We start from the raw sequence: 17,175 nt of genomic DNA on the forward strand, positions 1-17,175 counted from the left end.
TATATATGTACTGAGCTTGGTTCTGGTTCTGTATATATGTACTGAGGTTGGTTCTGGTGCTGTATATATATATACTGAGGTTGGTTCTGGTGCTGTATTATATGTATACCATGGAATCTATATTAATTTCAAGTATTTTATAATTCACACTGCTCCCATTTGCATACTGAAGGTAATTGAGTGTCTAGGGCAGGGGTAGGCAACCTTTTTTGTAAGGAGTGCCAATGAAAAAAAATAATCAATGATGAAGTGCTCAGTGTGCCATGCAAACATGAACATCATATAATACAAACTGTTACCACGTATGTATCATAAGTGGGTAACATATTCCGAATATATATAATAATATAATATATATAATAATAAAAAATATTATGTAAGAATATATATATCATATATATATTTGGCAAGGACGTGGTGTCTGAGGCACAGTTAGCTCCGCCCACAGCCCGACCTGCAAGAAGCCTGTGAGGAAGGAGATGTAAGTGCTCAGTCTCTCTGTTGTTTGTGTCTCTATTTGTCTGTGTGTCACTGTGTTTGTGTGTGTATAAGTTCCAGTATGTGTATATGTGTGTATTTGTGTGTGTGTATTTGTGTGTCTAAGTGCCTATATATGCATATGTATGTGTATATATTTCTGTGTGTGCATCTACTACATTATCTGTACTCATAGTTATCAATGTGTGTTATCTGTGGTGTTTCATACGACTGCAGGTAATATCTACTACATTATCTGTACTTAGAGAATTATTAGATTCTGTCCGGTCCCTGTAAATTGAGTTACCAGCTAGAATGTCTGGAGAATCAACAGGATAAGTTACGGTCCCCAGGAACTCAGATGCGACCGTCTATGGTGCTTGCTGACAACACCCCTCAAATATAATAGATTATTAAATAACAAAATAATAATAATGATGGCGATACCAAAAAATGTTGTGGCAGTCATGTGCTCATGTGTATGTTAAAGCTTTATCATCATTCATGAGTGTAAGGCCTCATGCACACGACCGTAAAAACTCCCGTTATTACGGGTCGTAATTACGACCCGTAATAACGGGCTCATAGACTTCTATTGGCGACGGGTGCCTTCCCGTTTTCTCACGGGAAGGTGCCCGTGCCGTTGAAAAAGATAGAACATGTCCTATTTCAGGCCATAATAACGGCACGGACAGTCCATAGAAGTCTATGGAGCTCTCGTAATGACGGGTGGCTACATGTGTGCACCCGTCATTACGGCAGCGTTGCTAAGCGACGTCAGTAAATAGTCACTGTCCAGGGAGCTGAAAGAGTTAACTGATCGGCAGTAACTTTTTCAGCACCCTGGACAGTGACTACCGATCAGTATAAACCTGTAAAAAATAAAAATAAAAGACTTTCATACTTACCGACAACTTCCTGCTTCCTCCAGTCCGGTCTCCCGCCCGTTGCCTTGGTGACGCGTCCCTCTCGACATCCGGCCCGACGTCCTGGATGACGTTTCAGGCCATGTGACCGCTGCAGCCAATCACAGGTCAATCACAGGCTGCAGCGGTCACATGGACTGCCGCGTCATCCAGGGATGTCGGGCTGGATGTGAAGAGAGTGACGCGTCACCAAGACAACGGCCGGGTAAGTATGAATTTCTTTAACTTTTATTACAGAAAAGGCTGTCCCTTCTCTCTATCCTGCACTGATAGAGAGAAGGGGCTGCCGATTAGTGCAGTGCTATTTTGCCGCCAAAAACGTGCCCGTAAATACGGGTGGAATACGGGTGACACCGGACCCATATTTACGGGCACGGGTTCGTAAATACTGGTGCAAAACGGGTGGAATACGTGTGACACCGGACCCGTATTTACGCCAGTATTTACGGGTGGGAAAAAATACGGTCGTGTGCATGAGGCCTTACTATGAGTTTTATGTTATATTTCCCAAGGAGACCTCTTTCTTCCAAAACCTTGTTTCCTGCTTCACAGTCTCACACAATGTAATTGTTCCTGGCAAAATGCCCCAGTACATACACTTGCACAGAAAATTTATATATATGACAATATTTTATTGAGATTATTTGAAAACTGTTAAAAAAAGCAAAGCATAAATGAATATTGCTAGTAGGATCCTTGGTTGATGAATGGACCTTACCATTTAAAAATGTAAGAATGATGCAAATGACCAATATTTCTATGTGAATATTCTGTGTAGATGCACACATAGCATAGACAGATACAAATATATTAATTGTTTTGGTTTAAAAAATAATATATTGTTGCAAAAGGCTATAACTGTTATTTTATATGATTCATAATGGTGCATTTCAGCATGATTTGCAGGACTTGTCATTTCTTTTCATGTTTTGTTGACTGGATGGCCAAAGTTCATGTTCGAGGACTGGGCAAAATTACTGATGTTTTGCAAAAGCCAACAATTGAATGTTCAGTTACTCATCTTCTGCAACTCCTGTGCAAAATAGAATGAAATAATGAGCATAGCACATAATTAGAATATAAGTATTTCATCATTATCATCACAAATATTCAACAATATATCAAGATGCCTGATTCATTCTCTAAATTAGACAAATATGTGAAAGCTGTAGTTAGTAGAACGTCATCTTCAAAGAGAGGTGTCTTGCAATCACTTTTTAGGGTTGTTGGGTATCAAGACCATCCAGGATCCTGCTGTATATGTGGGTCTGTCACTGTTTAAGGAGCCTTCACAGTATATGGGGGCTCTGTGGCAGTCGATGTATTTGAAGGCTGTTGCTGTCATTGTACATGGGGGATATGCCTGTCACTGTAATGACCGGGGCTATCACTAAACACTGTCAGATCTCAATGGCGGAGCAGATGGTGGGGTTTGAACGGCAGCCCTGTCCCTTTGTTGGTGGGCATTTACAGTGCTGGTTGGGAAGAGGTTAATATTAATGAATTTTCTATTGCTTAGCAAACAAAAATGACGTGTGTAGTTTAGCATGCTTGAAAGATGGTAGTGACAGCAAGTTCAGTAAATGGCTCATGTCATGATATGATATTGTATCATGATATTGTATATAAAACCTCTAAACGCAATTATAGGGAAACCTTCCAAAAAGGCGTCTAAATAGACAGAATTTTTTCAAATGTGGTTATTGTGGTGCGGTAAGAGTGTTTCCTTTTGCTACACCATTGCTGCTTCATCTGAATATACCCATACTCTGACTAGCCTAAAAAATGTACGCTATTGCTGTACTTTTAATATTGCACATGCTGAATTATTTGTACATATAGCATGTCTGCCTTCATGCACAATACTGTAAGGTTGAATAAAGCAATAAATTAATCTAGTTCAACCTAATATCCTGCTATAACACCTAATAAGACGATTGGGCCAGTATATGCATATAACAAACTTATCGGACTGTGTGACTATAAGATAGGAACACCTATACAAAAAAATCATCCACAAACTATTTTACACAAAAATATAATACTTTATTAGAAGACCATGTATTTAAAACAATATATAAATGGACGCATTACCCACGATGATGGGTTCTAAAACCTCAATAGAATAAATGGATGGAAGACTGGTACGCTATATCTCAAGTAATTGTGGACAAAAAAAATCATCCAAAATGGAAAGCATTTAGACAGAAACCAAGTCAAAATACAGGGAGGCATACAGACCAGGGCTATGAGGAGATCCATCTCCATCATCGTGGGTAATGTGTCTTTTATAGAATTTTTTTAATTGTATGGTCTTTTAATAAAATATTAAAATTTTGTGTAAAATAATTTGTGCGTGATTTTCTGTATAGGTGTTCTAATATCCTGCTATGTTAATCCAACAATGATGAGAAAGGAAATTGGTGAGAAGATTAATATTATTTGAAGTTTAACAAAAAAGTAAGCCTTTAGAAAATAGGTAATGCAAACAGGTACCCTGTCAATATGCTGTATTAAGACAGACATTCTTGTCCACATTAGGATAAACACTGAGAAGGTCCAGGTCCCCAGCAACCATCGTCAGAACATGAAGGGTCGCAATTTTTTCCTTCAGCAACTAAAAAACAAAACAAAAAAAAACATTTATATTAAAGGGAACCTGTCACCAGCATTTCACATTAGACCAGCAATACCTGGTGGTAGTGGGAGAAAAATCACTTCTATATAACCTATAATTGTCTTCTTAGCCGGCTCTGTAGCTTTAGTATTCAGTTTTTTAGTGTTCCCACGCCGTATGCTAACGAGCAGAAAAGAGTCAAATCTTCGTTTGAAAAGAGTCATATCTTCATTCCTCAAGTCTTTCCGAGTTTACCCCGCCTCCTTACTTTTGATTGACAGCTCCTCGCCACACAAAATCCTGAGCTTGCGCATTGATGTCCTATTCTGGTGTGTGCGTACAACGGGACACCGGATTATTACGATAAAAAGGCGAGAAATGTTTGCAGACCGTTATTTACAGTCGGAGGAGGAGTTTAGGAGAGGGGATAACGGCAATTAACTTTTGATAGCAGCGGCCAGTGAGAGATAAGTAAAGCTCAATAGGTGAAATGCTGGTGACAGGTTCCCTTTAAAGGTAAACAGGCCATTACATGAAATTCGCTATAAAGTCAGTGACCATGATTTGATTTATAATACCTTAACAATGTAACACAGGATTTAGATACATGATGTCACAGGTAGTAGTAGATTACTATATTTACTAAGACTGGCACCTCTTACTAAATTTGTGGCATCTTGGGCTGTCTGTGCACCACAAACGGAAGTCTACAGCTATGAGTCGGCATAGGTTTCCGCTGCAATTTCTGGTGTAAATTATAATAAAAGTGACGGGCCATGTGTGGTTTCTTTCCCACCGCTAAACCCTACCCACTTTTTTGTAAATGTGCCACAAGTGACAGAAAACCAGAAAAAGTCTATCCCCCCCCCCCCCCCCCAAAACAGGCATCTGCTAACTTACTTTTTTCTCCCTGAAAATTGGGGCAAATTAGTTATTGAATCCCCCTAAGTGTTCTACAGTCACGCTCCCTGTGCCAGAGTAGAAATCTCTGTGACTGGAGTTTCAGAACAAGACAGCCCACTCCCTCTAACTCCTATAGACTGGGTACTTACATGTAATGTCATCTGATTGGGACTATACAGCGGAGAAGGCATGTTGTGTACTGACTATTATTACATATGCACCATTACAGGAGATTTAAAAGGGTTGTTTCAGGAAAGAAATGAATGGTGTATGCTAGGAAACACATGTGACTCCACCCAGTTGCTAAAACTAAATGGCAGCATCACTAGGAAGGCACCATGCCACTTTTTTTCCTGTTGCATTCAATGAACTTTTTCTGGAGAAAGCTGAGCAATGCTGATAGAGACTGTGGCATGTCACTTTCCCAGCCCCGCTGCCACTTGGTTGTATCAATTGTTGGCGGTCACAGCGGTTGCATGCACGCTTATTTAACATTAATGGTATAGCCTAGCCAAAGTCTACTTTCTAAATTTATTGGTATGGGGGTATAATATGATTTTTTGTTTTGTTTTATTATTTAGGTTTTATTTGTACATGTCCAAAGTTGTACTGGCTGCCAAAGGGGCAGAATGTTCAGAAGGGATTAAACAACCTCGCTAGAATTACTGCTGCAAAGTAAGAGTCTCCACCACTGTGTCCTGAAGTTTTATGCATATAATCTACCACAAAAGAAAAAGAAAAGAACTGTAACATCTCTGCACGAGAATAACTCATAACCTCAGGCTTGTTTCACACAGATTTCCTGCCCTTAAGTTTGTCATCACATTTTTGACTCCCAAACCTCTAATACCTCTATATATGCTTCGATGTATCAGGGTGCCGTATGCAAATGAGCTCTGGAACTCTGCAATCCAGGAAGCATTTTAAGAAGAAACCACGTAGAATGCAGGACACTTCCTGGACTTTAGGACTGTAGGACTCTTTAGTGCTCATCTGCCTACGGTGCCTGGAGGAATAAAAAACACTTCTTTTCCCACTCCTGGGTTGAACTTGATGGACATGTGTCTTTTTTCAACCGTACAAACTATGTAACTATGTAATTGTAGCGTCCATGCCCGCGGGCCGTCGGGTTTACTCACCCCCCGACGCCCGCAGCCATGGATCTGTGATCGCTGGTCCCTGTCTCCTTCCTAGGAGACGCCAGCGCTCACTTCCGCTCGCGCACGGCCTTAAAGGGCCAGCGCGCGCACAAAAGGATCGTCATCATCATCAACTGCCCTGATTTCCTGGTCTATAAGAAGGCCCCAGGCCTTTTGATCCTTGCCTGAGCGTTGTTAGTCTATCCCAGTCTGTCTCGCAAATGGTCCCTTAGTGTTTCCCCGTTCCAGTTGTTACCCGTGCCCTGTTACCCGTTCCTGTATTCCGTATTGTTCTAGTTCCTGTGCCTACCAGCGTTGGAGTCGTGTCTTCTGCCACGTCCAGTGTCTTTTGCCACGTCCAGTGTCTTCTGCCACGTCCCGTGTCGTTTGCCACATCAAGTGTCTTCTGCCACGTCCAGTGTCTTCTGCTACATCGGATACTGCCCGCAACGTCTGGCGCCCCCTGCCGCACCAGCCTCCATCCGTGCTGAAGCCACAGCCACCGTCCGGACTATTGCAGGTACCCTAGCGTTACTGTCTGCCATTGACTTTCGCATAGACTGTGACCTATTCAGCTGCCTCCCCGCTACGGCGGAGTGGCCTAGTGGGTCCACATACCCTGTGTCCGTGACGGTACGCTCAGGCCATGGAACCCGCTGGCCAGCCCAAGACCACAGTCCAGAAGATACAGACAGAGATGCATGACCTACGCACACGTCAGGATCAACTCCTTGAGGCGGTGAATTCTATCATGGTCCGCCTGGATCTACTCGCTGTTCCACCTCCGGTTCTTCCTCCTGAAGCTGTTGCTGTGCCTCTGCCCGTTGCTCCTCCTGTTTGTTCCGGATCCACAGTTCCTCTGCCTCTTCCTCCTCGCTACGACGGTGATCCCAGAGCATGTAGAGGATTTCTCAATCAATGCACGGTTCTTTTTACGCTACGGCCTCATCTCTTCCCCTCCGAGGAGGCCAAAGTGGCGTTTTTAAATTATCTCCCTCCTCGCTGGCAAGACCCTCGCATGGGCGAACCCAATCTTGGAGCAACAAGGACCTGTATCCGCGGATCTAGCCTTGTTCCTGCAGTCCTTTCGTGGCGTGTTCGAGGGGCCGGGTCGAACATCCTCTGTCGCAGCCACTCTATTGACCCTCAAGCAAGAAGGCTCCACAGTAGGGGAGTATGCCATCTCCTCCCGTACCCTAGCAACCGAGCTAGCATGGAACAATGAGGCACTGGTGGCGACCTTCTGGCAGGGACTGTCCTCTCAGATCAAGGACGAACTAGCAGCCCACGACCTTCCTTCTACCTTGGATGCCCTCATCCTGTTAGCCACCCGGGTTGATATGAGAATCCGGGAGCACTCTCAAGAGGTTCGACAGGAGAGCCGGGTCCACAGACCAGCACCCTCGGTCCAGAGACCACTATTGCCCTCTCCTAGTGAGCTACCTGAAGAACCCATGCAGGTAGACAAAGTCCGGTTATCTGAACAGGAAAAGCAGCGCAGACGCTCCTCTGGACTTTGTATGTATTGTGGCCTCAAGGGTCATTTTGTGCGCCAATGCCCACAGAAACCGGGAAACTCCAGTACCTAGAGTTGATTGGAGAGGCAACTCTAGGTGGAACGTCTCCAAACGTTAAAACTTCTTCCAGATTATCGATTCCTGTGGCCATCGTCACCGGAGAGACATCACATCCGTCCTCCGCCTATCTTGACTCTGGAGCGGCTGCTAATTTCATCCAGCAGGATCTAGTGGATCGTTTTAGTCTACCCACAGTCCGTCTGGAGAGACCCCTGGCTGTTGACTCTGTGAATGGTCTACCATTGCCTAATCCGATCATGCTCATCACAGAGCCGTTGACACTACGGGTCGGAGCTCTTCACTCAGAACAGATCACCTTACTGGTACTACCTAAGGCTATCAATCCTATCATGCTGCGTCTGCCATGGCTCAGTCTACACGCCCCGACCCTTGACTGGAATTCTGGAGAGGTTCTTCAATGGGGTTCCAGATGCCATAGCCATTGCCTGTCACAAGTCCATCCTGTTGTGCCCCCTCTGCCTCAGTCACTTTCCGGTCTACCATCTCAGTATGCCAGTTTTGCGGATGTCTTTTGAAAACGAGAGGCTGAGACGTTACCTCCACATCGGAATTATGACTGTCCCATTGAACTAGTTCCTAATGCTTCTCTTCCCCGTGGACGAGTATATCCTCTCTCCTTGCCAGAGACTTTATCGATGTCAGCCTATATCAAGGAGAACCTGGAGAGGGGTTTTATTTGAAAATCTTCCTCCCCGGCTGGGGCAGGCTTCTTCGTTAAGAAGAGAGATGGATCTCTTCGACCCTGCATTGACTACCGTGGTCTCAATCAGATCACAGTCAAGAACAAATACCCGTTGCCACTTATTTCCGAGCTCTTTGATCGCATACGAGGAGCCAACATTTTTTCCAAGCTAGATCTGCGGGGGGCTTATAATCTAATCCGGATTCGCCGTGGTGACGAATGGAAGACGGCATTTAACACCCGCGATGGGCACTACGAATACCTAGTGATGCCCTTCGGGCTGTGTAACGCTCCCGCAGTATTTCAGGAGTTCGTTAATGATATCTTCCGAGATCTCCTCTATATGTGTGTTGTAGTTTATCTCGATGATATTTTAATTTTCTCCCCAGATCTGATGACCCATCGGAGGCATGTTCGTCAAGTTCTTCTGCGACTAAGAGAAAATCGCTTGTATGCCAAGTTGGAAAAGTGCACCTTTGAAAAGAGGTCTTTGCCCTTCCTGGGCTACGTCATCTCGGATCAAGGCCTGAAGATGGACCCTGAGAAACTAAAGTCTGTCTTGGAATGGCCACGTCCTCAAGGCCTAAGGGCCATACAACGGTTCCTGGGATTCGCCAATTTCTACCGGCAGTTTATTCCGAACTTTTCTTCTCTGACGGCTCCCATCTCTACCCATACCAAGAAGGGTGTGAACGCCAAGGTGTGGACTCCAGAGGCAGAGTCCGCATTCATTAGCCTCAAGAAAGCCTTCACTTCAGCTTCAATCCTCCATCACCCTGACGTATCTCGGCAGTTCTCACTAGAAGTGGACGCTTCCTCTGTTGGTGCAGGTGCACTTCTGTTCCAGAGGAGCTCCAAAGGAAAGGCAGTAGTATGTGGCTACTACTTAAGACTTTTTTCTTCTGCTGAGCGCAATTAATCAATTGGAGATCGGGAGCTACTGGCTATCAAATTGGCCCTGGAGGAGTGGAGACATCTTCTAGAAGGCGCAGCTCACCCCATCCTGATCTTCACCGACCACAAGAACCTCACCTACCTTCAGTCCGCTCAAAGACTAAATCCTTGTCAAGCCAGGTGGTCGCTGTTCTTCACCCGTTTCCAATTTCTGCTCCACTACCGTCCCGCTGACAAGAATGTGAGGGCCGATGCCCTGTCCAGATCATTTGAGACGGAAGACACGGTGGAGTCCCTTCAGACTATCATAGACCCATCCTGCTTTGTCACCGCTAATCCTCTGCAGCTTAGAAATATCCCTCCAGGGAGAACTTTTGTTCGGTTGGCAGACAGAAAAAGAATTCTCCGCTGGGGACACAGTTCTAAACTAGCTGGGCACGCTGGTGTCCGTAAAACCCAAGACCTGATTGCCCGTCACTTCTGGTGGCCCACGCTACCTAAAGATGTTCTGGACTTTGTCTCTTCTTGCACGGTGTGTGCCTCTAACAAAGTGACTCACTCCAAGCCTGCCGGCCTGCTTCAACCTCTGCCTGTACCCAATGCCCCCTGGCAGCACATCGCAATGGACTTATTCACAGACCTTCCTACCTCACCAGGATGCAACATCATCTGGGTGGTGGGGGAGCGGTTCTCTAAGATGGCACATTTTATCCCGCTGACCGGCCTACCTTCTGCTCCCCGACTGGCGAGTCCCTTCATTCAGCACATCTTCCGCTTGCATGGCTTGCCTCTTCACATTGTGTCCGACCGGGGGGTTCAGTTTACCTCTAAGTTCTGGAGAGCCCTCTGTAAACTCCTGGATGTGAGTTTGGACTTTTCCTCTGCCTATCACCCCCAATCCAATGGGCAAGTTGAGAGGATCAACCAGATCATGGAAAATTATCTCCGCCACTTCATCTCTTCACAGCACGATAACTGGGTACAGCTTCTTCCATGGGCCGAGTTTTCATACAACAACCACACAAGTGAGTCCACCACTTCCACTCCGTTTCACATCGTGTACAGTCAACAACCCAGAGTCCCTCTCCCTGTGTCGACTTCATCTCAGGTACCCGCTGCTGACTCTGCATATGGGGACTTCCTGCAAATCTGGCAACAGACCCGGTCCTCTATTTTGCTGGCAGTAGATCGCATGAAGTGAAAGGCAGATACTAAGAGAAGAGAGCCGCCTCAGTATCTTCCGGGGACTAAAGTCTGGCTGTCCTCTCGGAACATTCGCTTGAAGGTACCCTCATACAAGTTCGCTCCCAGGTTCCTTGGTCCTTTCGAGATTCTGCAGCGGATCAACCCTGTCTCCTATAAGCTGCGGCTGCCTCCTACTCTCAGAATCCCTAACTCCTTCCATGTGTCCCTCCTGAAACCAGTGGTCCTGAACCGCTACAGCAATACTTCTAGTTCCACAGTTGCTCCCAGCGGTCCTTCTGATGTATTTGAGGTAAAGGAGATCCTGGACTGCAAAAGGGTAGGAGGAAGGACTTTCTATTTGGTGGACTGGAGAGGGTTTGGTCCTGAGGAGAGGTCCTGGGAGCCAGAAGAGAACCTCAGTGCTCCTGCTCTCATTAAAAAGTTCTTCTCTCGCTCTGATCCCAAGAAGAGGGGGGATACTGTAGCGTCCATGGCAGCGGGCCGTCGGGTTTACTCACCCCCGATGCCCGCAGCCATGGATCCATGAGCGCTGGTCCCTGTCTCCTTCCTAGGAGACGCCAGCGCTCACTTCCGCTCCGTCCTGCTGTGTCCCGTAGGATGCGCGCGCTCGCTCGCGCACGGCCTTAAAGGGGCAGCGCGCGCACAAAAGGATCATCATCAACTGCCCTGATTTCCTAGTCTATAAGAAGGCCCCAGGCCTTTTGATCCTTGCCTGAGCGTTGTTAGTCTATCCCAGTCTGTCTCGCAAATGGTCCCTTAGTGTTTCCCCGTTCCAGTTGTTACCCGTGCCCTGTTACCCGTTCCTGTATTCCGTATTGTTCTAGTTCCTGTGCCTACCAGCGTTGGAGTCGTGTCTTCTGCCACGTCCAGTGTCTTCTGCCACGTCCAGTGTCTTCTGCCACGTCCAGTCTCGTTTGCCACGTCCAGTGTCGTTTGCCACGTCCAGTGTCTTCTGCCACGTCCAGTGTCTTCTGCTACATCGGATACTGCCCGCCACGTCTGGCGCCCCCTGCCGCACCAGCCTCCATCCGTGCTGAAGTCACAGCCACCGTCCGGACTATTGCAGGTACCCTAGCGTTACTGTCTGCCATTGACTTTCGCATAGACGGTGACCTGGTCAGCTGCCTCCCCGCTACGGCGGAGCGGCCTATTGGGTCCACATACCATGTGTCCGTGACAGTAACTATGTTATAGTTCACGATGGACTGACTTCGGAATCATAGGTATGTTTGAAAAACTATCGTCCTTCACTATATAGTGGTATTAGCGGTTTGGGAGGTGAAAATCTGTTGCCAGATTCCCTTTAACTTCTTCTTCCAGCAGCCATTTTTTTTTCTCCCTGCATTTCAAGAGCCATAACTTAATTTTTTTACTTACATAGGCATATAAGGGCTTTTTTTGCGGGATAACTTTTATTTTGGATGGCATCAATTTATGTACCATATAATTTACTAAGAAACTTTTACAAATTATTTAGTGGATTTATTATTATAATTATTCTGCGGGTCAGTACAAATGTGGCGATACCAAATTTTTATTGTTTTTTTTTGCTTTACTACTTTATCAAAATAAAAACAATTTGTTTTTAAAACATTAGTTCTGTGTGGCCAAATTCTGAGACCATTTTTATATTTTCTCATTGATAGAGCTGTTTTAGAGCTGGCTTTTTTGCGGGACTATCTGTATGGTATTGATACCATTGTGGGGTACATGCTACTTTTCGACTGTGTTCACTGTGTTAAATTAGAATAGTGCAGACCTTTAGGGTATGTCCTCATGTAGCGTAAACACTACAGATTTTTCTGCAACGGATTTAATTGCGGAAAATCTGCAGTGTATTACAGTAGCAGCATAGTTGCTTAAAAAAATCAGCCGAAAAACCATTGAAAATTTACCATTTTTTTAATCCACAGCATGTCAATTTATGCTTTGGAATCGCTGTGTCTCTATTGTGGGTTTTCCCCATTGAATTCAATGAGGAGCTAAAACCCGGAACAAATAGCAGATGTAGCGATTTTTTCCAGCGGAAAGCTGTGATTCTGCCGCAAAATTGTAACTCAGCAAAAAAAAAAAATACTTATACTTGCCCGGATCGCTATGCTTCTCCATCCAGGCCGGCATCCTGGGATGACATTTCATTTTATGTAACTGCTGCAGCCAGCGTCGGACTGGGGATCCTTGGGCCCACCAGAGATGATTCTCTGGACATATAAAAAAGGTCCCTTAGGTAGTTTGTGAATTATCCCATTAGTAATAGACCCTAGTGGAAAATCATTGGCTCCAAAGACCTCTAAATGGTGTTGTCTTCTGCTGGACATTCAAGGTTCTTTATTGTGTAAGAGCCTGGGCCCACCGGAGGATCCTCTGGTTCTCTGGTGGGCCAGTCTGACCCTGGCTGCAGCCAATCACAGGCTGAAGCAGTCACATGGAATGGAACATCAGCCCAGGAGGGTAGGCTGCACAGCTAACAGAGGGACTCGTTGCCATGACTAGGGGTACGTATAAGTTTTTTTTGTTTTTTTTTAACCTGCTTTTTTCCACAGAGGAAATTCCGCCTGAAAAACTGCACCACAATTTGGTGCGGTTTTCCAGCCAGAATTCTCTGCGGGGTCCAAAGCTGTGTACTTTTACATAGCGTATCCGCCCTGTGTGTTCGTAGCCTTATGGATGCGACAGTACAAGAATAATAAACCATGTTTATTTTTTTCATAGCTTACATAACTTTAGGTGAAAAATGGGAAAAGTTATTTATTTTTTTGTACATTTTGTAAAAACTTTATGTACGGCGGATGTCGGTAAGGGGTTAACGAGCGTCTATCAATGATGTATAGAAAGTTGATTGCACTAGTTTAGCTCCATTTACATGGATTAATCATCGCTACTATATGTGCTATCAATTGGGCACCTACAGTTTCATTATTGTAAGCAGCCCATTCCTGTTTACACGGGGAGATGGGCAGCCAACAACTGATATTTTCTTGAACCGCAATCAGCCAAAAAATGAGCTTATGTTAGTTTGTTGGCTGATTGCTAGGCTGTTACACGGGCCGATGATTGAGAACAAGCATTCAAAAGTGCGCTCGTTTGTCCAATTATTGGCCAATGTAAAAGGGCCTTTAATGTGCCGAGATTCATATCAATGACTATACCCTTGCCTGTGCTACCACCACTATTGTAGTCTGACAAACAAAACTGCAAGGAAGATTCTGATTAGAAGCCCTGCTCACTATTTTCTGTGGTTCACAGAGCTTGTTGTTTTTGGTCTCCATTTCTAAAAGTTTAGACTCCCTGCTCCCAGAGAATATGTATTGGGATATTTACCTACCTGTTTTGACTGACCCTGCTACAAATGTGTCAGTTGTCGCCTTCATGACCATAAAGTTTTAAACTTGAAAACACTGATCCTGCACTTTCTAGGCTCTCTATCCTTTGTCTAGAACTTCTTCCTACTACTATCTATATGAAAGATAGAATCATAATTTCTGTATCCAGCATACTTTCTAGCTATCTCAAAAAATATATGTGCCTAATTATGTCAACAAAATCAAAATTGATATCTTAGTCATGCATGGACAATCAGGAGAAATGCAAGCTGTAGAATTCTTGGAAAGTTGTCTAACACATTTGGGATCGTAGTAGAGCAGAGAGAATACTAGTGAAAACCCTTTTCCAGGACTAACCAACCTCTACCCATGTCACAAATGAAATAAATCAGGTAAATTTAGAAATGAGTATTTTATTTTACAATTTTCTTGAATTCCACCAATACTATTTAGCTACACAACTTTACCACCTCTACCACCAGTAGGACCTGGAGAACATTTGAGTATAAAGAGATACACATTAAACCTTCATAAAGTTTCCTTCAAACACAGTGTTTTTAGGATAAATTAAATGTTTTGGGGTGTTTTTACTTTATTTTTACTCTATTGGAAAATAAACGCTGCAGCCAGATGTTAGCTTATAGTCATAGACTACAAACACTACAAACAGTAAGTTTTGGGGGTTTTTTTGTCCTTTTTTTTGGCGTATTTTGGCAATAGCATCTTAGGATTGGTTTGCTGTTTATTAGACAGTTAGTGTCATATTTCTCCCATAGACCTCCATTAGTTTTTTTTGTCTGATCCAAAAAAGGCATGAGTCAATGTATGTTGCTCTTTTATGGCATTTTTTGCAAAGATTTTTTTCAGAATAATTCATGTTTCAAAGAGGAATCTTTAAATCACATGGTCTCTGAAATGCATGATTTGCACTGTGAAAAAAGTCTCAGAGAAAAAAAAAACATGTAAAAATGCAGGTAGTAAAACACACTAATTTGACAAAATGCTACAATAAACGGCATGAAAAAAAACACATGTACCATTATACAAAAAAAAAAATGCCGCAAAAAAAAAACGCGCGAGAGAAGCCTAAAGGTATGATTACACACTTAACAAAAAGTCTGTAAAATACGCAGCTGTTTTCAAGAGAAAACAGTCTCTGATTTTCAGCCGTTTTTGTAACCACAAACGTTTTTTAAAGGCTTTTTTTAGGCCGTTTTTTGAGCTGTTTTTCTATTGACCCAATGAAACACAGCTCCAAAACGGCTTAAGAAGTGACACGCACTTCTTTTTACGGTGCATTTTTTTATGAAGCGTTTTTTCAAACGGCCGCCTAAAAAAATGCTCCGTCGGAACGAAAAAACATTTTTCCCGTTGAAACCAATTGCCAGATGTTTGGAGACATCCAGCTTCTGTTTTTTTCAGCCGGTTTTTGGGGTGTTTATGAAAATAAGCCGTGTGAACATACCCTAATACTGACAGACAAGAGACACTTGGGACAGTGTTTAAAAGATTAAATCAACCTTACCTACCAAGGCCAGACATGAAAGGCAGAACCAAAAAGAGAATACTAATATGGAAAATCCCATTACCAGACCTCATCAAATGTTCTATTTCTTTATAAAGACTTGCTCATTCAAAATAGAGCACCATTAGTGCTACTAAATGCTAAAGTTAAATGGAAAGATGACTTGAATTAATAAATTAAATAAAGAAGAATTTGAAGAAGCTGAGTCACCCCAGAATGTTTCACACAGATATCATAATAGAAAATCTGATTGTCACTGTAAACATGTAACTGGTAGTTCTAAGTTATATGACCAATAAATAGACTAATGCCTGAAGAGGAGTTTTCCTACTGGAACTATGTTCTACTTACTTTGGTCCTGTCCACAAACACAGGGTTTCTGGAAGCACGTAATAAAATTTCAAACAAAAATGTTGAAATAATAGCAACTATGCTTTCTTGGCATCACTCAATATTGATAGACAACTGGAGAAAATAGGTAGCAAACGCCTATTCCTGATAAAATTTCTGCAGCACTGTACAGAGATTGCCATCACTCACTGTTACAATCTAAATTCCTTATCTTAAAAAAACACACATACTATACTCGGGCCATTTTCATATGAAGCCAATTACTTATTAATATATTCTCGGCGTGTGGTAAGAAACAGGAACACGTGGACAGAACCCACGTAAACATGAGGAAATAATAGAAACTCCATGCAGCTGTTTATCCTTGGTCAGATTCGAACTCATAATTGCAGGGATGTAAGGTAAGAGTTCTAACTAAAAATGACTGCCTGATTTGAACGATTAAAATAAATTTATTATGATATTCTTAAAAATGGGCCCTTAGAGCCAAATTAACAGGCTCAATCATTAGGTCAGCTATTATATATATATGCTGAATCCCAACGATTGACTGGTAATAGCGCCGTACCACGCTACACCTTGCGCTATGTTGCGCTCGTCCGGCTCTTAAAGCCACGTACAATACTCTGGTCAGCAATAGGGTCAAAACCTCCAAGGTTTGGTCGCAAGCCCCCTATTACGAGATCACTGACCAGTATACTTCTCAAAGTTAGATTGTTAGTTGTAATATTCTATCGTTAATCCTACGCGTTTCAGAACCACCGTTACTGGTGGAACCTCTTCAGGGATTATTAGTGTTAAACGATAATTTTTGATTTAAATGCCGGAGCGCACGGTTGTGTGCATTAATGAACCTCCCGGCCCGTGCACGATCAAGATACAATGGTCGCACACGAGCCGGCGAGGTGCCGGTCTTTTAAGCGGCTAGGGCCCGCCCCCCATATTGACATGCCCCCGGCGTACCACCAATCCACATCCGACACGTCACTCAGGACCTGTCAGGATTGTGGCACGCCTTCAATTTTCGGCAGCCAATAGGGTATATGTAAGACGACTAGCGTCCCTAGTAACGCTGGAGATCCAAAAGCGGATCCAATGCTTCAATGGGGAGTATTAAACTGTGAGTGGATGCAATGTCCTAAGTAGAGGACAATGCGCCGAACAACCGGCCCAAAAACCCCCATTACTACCAGATTGCAGAGTGAACACAGTGCACGGCATAAGAACGTCTGGCCGACACCACAGTTGCGTCTCGTTGCTATGACGACCACAGGACGCACACATATCACTGGGTAGGTTACAAGCATGCAACACTACTCCTCAAACGAAATCGAGATGTTTAAACCTCCACAGACATCTACACGGGTTACTAGGGTGTACTTAATACTATATCAAGATGGTACATAGCCATAGTACGAGGTAAAGACAGCTACCCATACTCACAAACCATGTATCCTTACAGTGTTCTATCTCTCCCTGGATTATAGATGACCCCTTCTCGTGTCTATTACAGGGGACATACTAAACCAGCTTG

General features: G+C 43.9%; 1 protein-coding gene across 2 annotated transcripts in view; it reads right to left on the reverse strand.

The window, feature by feature from the left end:
- Window positions 1-2,014: 2,014 nt before the first annotated feature.
- LOC142651860 (epidermal growth factor receptor-like) overlaps window positions 2,015-17,175 on the reverse strand; it is a 284,853-nt gene continuing 269,692 nt past the window's right edge. For both annotated transcript variants that reach the window (XM_075827065.1, XM_075827066.1), the window contains 2 exons: window positions 3,900-4,020; window positions 2,015-2,436 (listed from right to left, as the gene is read on the reverse strand). In XM_075827065.1, the coding sequence (XP_075683180.1) occupies window positions 3,941-4,020 (80 nt within the window). In that variant the 3' untranslated portion in view covers window positions 2,015-2,436; window positions 3,900-3,940. The remainder of the gene's footprint in view (window positions 2,437-3,899; window positions 4,021-17,175) is intronic.

This window comes from Rhinoderma darwinii, chromosome 5, assembly GCF_050947455.1.
Source record: "Rhinoderma darwinii isolate aRhiDar2 chromosome 5, aRhiDar2.hap1, whole genome shotgun sequence".
Lineage (NCBI taxonomy): Eukaryota > Metazoa > Chordata > Amphibia > Anura > Rhinodermatidae > Rhinoderma > Rhinoderma darwinii.